General features: G+C 53.2%; 1 protein-coding gene across 1 annotated transcript in view; it reads left to right on the top strand.

Moving 5' to 3' along the window:
* The first annotated feature begins 2,697 nt into the window (after nucleotides 1-2,697).
* TNFRSF21 (TNF receptor superfamily member 21) overlaps nucleotides 2,698-6,536 on the top strand; it is a 142,320-nt gene continuing 138,481 nt past the window's right edge. The window contains exon 1 of the mRNA XM_068280201.1: nucleotides 2,698-2,915. Coding sequence (XP_068136302.1) covers nucleotides 2,850-2,915 — 66 coding nt within the window. The 5' untranslated portion in view covers nucleotides 2,698-2,849. The remainder of the gene's footprint in view (nucleotides 2,916-6,536) is intronic.

Below are 6,536 nucleotides of genomic sequence, written 5' to 3'. Positions count from 1 at the left end.
GACGAGGGCGGGTAGCGGCGATGCGGAGGAGGCGGGGGAGCGGCGCTGACAGACAGCGCTAGGGTAAACATTGTGCTGGTGACGCGCTGCGTGTCGCCAGCACTGCGGGAAGGATAGCGGCGAGAAGGGGGGTCTTTGACACACACCATGGGGCAACAGAGGCTGGTGTTAGTGTGCCCAACCAGCCTCTGTGCCCCACTAACGTTATACAAAGCCACCTCGGGTTCTCTTTAATAGGGAAAATGCACGTGCGGTTTTTATTCGCATGAAAATACAAATTGAGTCAGGCAGTGACATGGTTAAATTCGCATAGACCCTGCCTATGCGAAATCGCATGCGAATTCGCGGCAAAAACCGCACGCGGAATCACATCCGCATGCGATTTCGCCAGCGGTGGAATCCCAGGGATTCGCACCGCACTAGTGGAAACGAGCCCTTAAAGGAAACCAGAGCTGGCAATAATAAAAGTTTTATACATACCTGTGGCTTCCTCCAGTCCCATCCGTTCAGATTGCTTCCACACTGCTGTCCTCCGTCTTCTCCAGCGCCGGGTCCTGTAACTTTAGCCAGTAGCGGCCAGTCTGACACAAGAGAAGTGCCTCCTCTATGTATCTCTCCACCGGCTGCCGGAGAGCGCACTTCTCTTGCAACATTTTTCAATGCGACACCAACGTTGCACTGTGACAGTGTGAACGTCCCATAGGATTAGCATTGCAGTGCGGTAAGCTGCGTTATAAGAGTTTATAACGCAACTCCGCAACGTCCCACTGTGAATGCAACCTGAAGTATGCGATTTTGTACCCCAGCTTTGGCTTGGTACACTCTAAGTAAATACAAATAGATAGATAGATAGATAGATAGATAGATAGATAAAAACATTTTAATATTTTTAAGGGGAATTGCTGCTGCTGAATAGATAGTTGCTATGGCACCCCCTCCATTATGTTATAAAGGGGTGGGACAGAGGGGCGGGCATCACATAAACATTTTAGAAGAAAACTTTTAACCTCTCTTTTCCCTGTACTGATGTCACCACACAGGTTGCACATCTCAGGGTCCACCATACAACCTAGGCAGGTGCCTGGGGACTAGTGGGTGTCAAGCGGCTCATCTGCCACCTTCTTTGACCTCTCGCCACATAAAGGACAGGCCAGAGGAAAAAGAAAAGCCACAGCTCCAATATCCCAGGATCCCCTCCATTGCAGATGCTGACCTCGCCAGGTCACCATCTTCTGCGCGAGCGTGGCCTGATGCAGAATGCTCCCAGCCACTGGAGGCGGGCCCATGAGCGGCGTTCGCGTTGAATATACCGACCTGGCATCTGCAACGGAGGAGATCCCGGAGCTGCAGCGAGGGACATATCGGCTGCTCGGGCTGGATGAAGCCCAATCTGCGTGTAGTGGAAACAGGCCCTTAAGCAGCGGCGTAGCTAAGGAGCCGTGGGCTCCGATGCAAGTTTTACATTGGGGCACTTTATACATAACAATTGATACAACGCACCAAAACCTGCCAATGGCAACTACAGTGTCAGAGGTGCAAGTCAACAAGGGGATGGGGAGCAGTTTGTTATTGATTACAACTATTCAAAGTATCTATAGAAGTGATTATTATGAGCAGGGCCAGCCATAGACCTTTTTGCTGCCTGAGGCAAACTTTGGAAAAATCACCGCCCCCCCCCCCCCCCCCCTCCAAGCCGTAGGTGTGGGGGACAGCCGAGCTGGAGGGGGTAGCGGGCAGGAAGGGGGTATTGGGCACAGCGACAGCGGCGGGGAGGGGGGTCAGACCCCCCCTCCCTCGCCTGGGTCCCCCTATCTGCGCTCCCCCTCCAGCTTTTATCCGCTACTTGTAAGAGGCAGCGGGCAAGGACGACTCACCTCTTCCGCGTTCCAGGGTGCGTTCCACTGTCATCACTTCCTGCAATGCCGTCCACTTACAATACAGTGGGCGGCATTGCAAGAAGTGACAACAGTAGAACGCACGCTGGAACGCGGAAGAGGTGAGTTGTCCCCGCCCACTGCCTCTTACACTGGACTCACCTCCAGCGGCTAAAAGCTGGATGGGGAGCGCAGATAGGGGTCCTAGGCGAGGGAGGGGGGGGATCTGTCCCCCCTCCCCACCGCTGTGCCCAATACCCCTTCCTGCCTGCTACCCCTTCCAGCTCGGCGGCCCCCTACACCCACGGGCAGGCGGGTGCTGCCCCCCAGAAGTGCCACCTAAAGCATTTGTTTCACCCCGCCTCATCAGCGGACCGGCCCTGAGTATGAGCCCAGGACCAATACAGCTAATACTGTAGTTCAGGGATGATCTCTGCTACCTTGCCTAGGCTAGGGCCCCATTGCAAATCCATCTCTGGTCCACACACACAAGTCAGATCGCAGATGACATCATAATCACCAGCATCATTATCAAGTGAAGTCAGCGCAGAAGTTTGAGTTCCCTGTGTGATGAGGAATGAGCAGAGAGTGCAGTGCAGAGATCCTCCTATAGCTGTGCAGATCTCTGCAGTCAGGCCATGCAGTGCTGTAAGTAGGTCAGCCATTCCTCCACACATAGGATGCTGATGAGTCACAGCTCGGGTCAGAGTCTCAGGCAGCAGCACCTGGCAGGGATGACCGCATGACATGACAGTATGACACAGCGAGCGGGGAGCGCTGCGCCGTGACGTCACCGGAGGGTTGCATTGTCCTCCATTGTGAGATCACAGTGGGCGGGGCCCGGTCCTCGCTGGCTGTCAGTGTGGAGCGGCTGAGTAGCGATGGCCAGCAGCAGCCTGTGTGCCGTCCTGACACAGCCCCGCGCCCAGCCTGGCGTGCCCACCGCCGCCAGCCCGGCCTCTGCCTGCACCGGGCATGAGCTCTAGCCGCAGGACTGCCATGGGTGCCGCCCGGGAGAGGACTGGCTGCTGCCTCCTGGCTGTAAGTACCACCAGCGGCTGCCCCTCCTTCTGCAGTGCCTGGCTCCCTCCATGTTCCCCGGAGACCCAGCTTCTCCCCTCTGTGCCACTCATCTCTACCAACCCCCTCATGCTGTGCCACTCATCATCACCACCATCCCCCCATGCTGTGCCACTCATCACCACCATCCCCCCCCCCCCCCCATGCTGTGCCACTCATCACTACCATCCCCCTCATGCTGTGCCACTCATCATCACCACCATCCCCCCATGCTGTGCCACTCATCACCCCCCCCCCCCTATGCTGTGCCACTCATCATCACCCCCCCCCATGCTGTGCCACTCATCACCACCATCCCCCATGCTGTGCCACTCATCACCACCAACCTCCTGTGCCACTCATCACCACCATCCCCCCATGCTGTGCCGCTCATCACCACCATCACCCCCAAGCTGTGCCACTCATCACCCCCCCCCATGCTGTGCCACTCATAACCACCAACCTCCTGTGCCACTCATCACCACCATCCCCCCATGCTGTGCCACTCATCACCACCATCCCCCCAAGCTGTGCCACTCATCACCACCACCACCACCCCATGCTGTGCCACTCATAACCACCAACCTCCTGTGCCACTCATCACCCCCCCCCCATGCTGTGCCACTCATCACCACCCCCCCCATGCTGTGCCACTCATCACCACCACCCCCTCCATGCTGTGCCACTCATCACCACTATCCCCCCTATGCTGTGCCACTCATCACTACCATCCCCCCCATGCTGTGCCACTCATCACCACCCCCCCCATGCTGTGCCACTCATCACCACCACCCCCCCATGCTGTGCCACTCATCATGCTGTGCCACTCATCATGCTGTGCCACTCATCACCACCATTCTTCCCCCCCCCATGCTGTGCCACTCATCACCACCATTCCCCCCCCCCATGCTGTGCCACTCATCACCACCACCCCCCCCCCATGCTGTGCCACTCATCACCACCATCCCCCCCATGCTGTGCCACTCATCACCCCCCCCCCATGCTGTGCCACTCATCACCACTATCCCCCCCATGCTGTGCCACTCATCACTACCATCCCCCCATGCTGTGCCACTCATCACCACCATCCCCCCCATGCTGTGCCACTCATCACCACCACCCCCCATGTGCTGTGCCACTCACCACCATCACCCCCCCCCCCCCTTCCCATGCTGTGCCACTCATCATCCCCCCATGCTGTGCCACTCATCACCACCATCCCCTCCATGCCGTGCCATCCTCTTGAACTTGGCAGTAGGATGTATGGTGGCCAGTGTACAGAGACACTTGGTGCCATCCTCTGGAACCTGGCAGTAGGATGTATGGTGGCCAGTGTACAGAGAAACTTGGTGCCATCCTCTGGAACCTGGCAGTAGGATGTATGGTGGCCAGTGTACAGAGACACTTGGTGCCATCCTCTGGAACCTGGCAGTAGGATGTATAGTGGCCAGTGTACAGAGACACTTGGTGCCATCCTCTGGAACCTGGCAGTAGGATGTATGGTGGCCAGTGTACAGAGAAACTTGGTGCCATCCTCTGGAACCTGGCAGTAGGATGTATGGTGGCCAGTGTACAGAGACACTTGGTGCCATCCTCTGGAACCTGGCAGTAGGATGTATAGTGGCCAGTGTACAGAGACACTTGTTGCCATCCTCTGGACCCTGGCAGTAGGATGTATGGTGGCCAGTGTACAGAGACACTTGGTGCCATCCTTTGGAACCTGGCAGTAGGATGTATAGTGGCCAGTGTACAGAGACACTTGGTGCCATCCTCTGGAACCTGGCAGTAGGATGTATGGTGGCCAGTGTACAGAGACACTTGGTGCCATCCTCTGGAACCTGGCAGTATGGTGGCCAGTGTACAGAGACACTTTGTGCCATCCTCTGGTACCTGGCAGTAGGATGTATAGTGGCCAGTGTACAGAGACACTTGGTGCCATCCTCTGGAACCTGGCAGTAGGATGTATAGTGGCCAGTGTACAGAGACACTTGGTGCCATCCTCTGGAACCTGGCAGTAGGATGTATGGTGGCCAGTGTTCAGAGTCACTTGGTGCCATCCTCTGGTACCCGGCAATAGGCTTAATGGTGGCCAGTGTGCAGAGATACTTGGTGCAATTCTCTGGAACCTGGGAGTAGGATGCATGCTGGTCGGTGTTCAGTAGTACTTGGCATCATTTTCTGGTATGGGGCAGTGAGATATATTCAAGTTAGGGCTAGTGAACACCAATAATCGTTAATCATAATCATCTAAAAAATGCTGCATATTTGCATTTGGGGAAAAATATCACATCTCTTTGGTGTGATCCATCCCATACAAATACATTAACCAAGCACTTTTCAAAGTTCTAGCGTTTTTTAAAAGCACTCAGAAGCGCTCTTGGTGTGCACCAGCCCTACGCTCAGCTTTGTTTTCAGTACCAGCCCAGTATGAACCTCCTGCCATACCCGGAGCAATGGGTGTTTATAAGCTCGTTGTTGTTGTAAGGGTTGCCTGCTTTTTATCTCAGAGTTCAGTCCATGGCTTTGTTCTGCAGGACATATATGTTAGTACCAGCTAGTTACCTGATGTTTGTACAGTGCAGAGTAAACATATCGCCAGTGCGCTGTTGAATCAGGTGTCCTGTTTAAGTCCTTATGATTGGCGTGTACTGCATGGCCCTGGCATCCTGTCTCTGCAGCCCTGCCAGTCAGCGGAGTTTGGTGTTTACCAGCGGCTGGTGCACAGGGTGTGTACCTGGCTGCAGCTCTGACATTCTTTCTTCTATAGTCTTTATTTTAATAAGAAATGACCCTTTGCTCACTTGTTTGACATTCCCTTCTGGGCTGAGGCTGAGAATGAAAACGCTCGTTTATCTGTAATTCTGACCTCATCAGTCCCGACTGTACATCAAATAGATGTGTCTTTATGGAGACTTCTGAAATCCTTACCTGTTAAATATTTAATGAGTCTGTTTGAACATTGCTGCAGTATTAATAGTATGGCTGATATTAAATGGGGACACGCCGTATCAACCAATAGGAGTCCAAACGCATTAGTGTTTTGAGCTTTTAGAATCTGATTGGATGCTGTCATGGTGGAAAGCTACTTAGTCTTTCTATCGGTGCAGAGATGCTAATATTGTGGAAAACAAATGATTTAAAGCCTTAAAGTGAAGCTGATGTGGAAAATAAATGATTGTATTTATCCTCCTACTCTTAAAAGTGACTTTTTCTTTTAGATATCCCATGGTTTTATTTTATATTTAAACATTTATAAAGTAGATTGAATGTTTTGTTGCCTCTGCTCAGTTGGAGCCTATTAAGTGTCCCTAAATGACAATACATGAACTATTGAATTTTTCCCCTTTTTCTTCCCCTGCTCTTTGAAGTTGTATTCTGCCAGGAAAACATTTATGGCTGTAATTTGCTTACCAGTGAGATTTACTATATTCCGGACAAGGTACTGACAAGACAGAAGCGGTCACTTGCATCCCTGAAAATTAACTCTTTAAAGGGAATGGGCCGAGCAGTTATTTGCACTACATAGGTTTTTATCTCACCATATCACGTGTCGTCTCGGGTACAGGATACATGAGGCCACCCTATGAAAGGAAACCTTTACTC

The sequence above is a fragment of the Hyperolius riggenbachi genome, chromosome 4 (genome assembly GCF_040937935.1).
Source record: "Hyperolius riggenbachi isolate aHypRig1 chromosome 4, aHypRig1.pri, whole genome shotgun sequence".
In the NCBI taxonomy this organism is placed as follows: domain Eukaryota; kingdom Metazoa; phylum Chordata; class Amphibia; order Anura; family Hyperoliidae; genus Hyperolius; species Hyperolius riggenbachi.
This window is presented reverse-complemented; position numbering and strand designations above follow the sequence as displayed.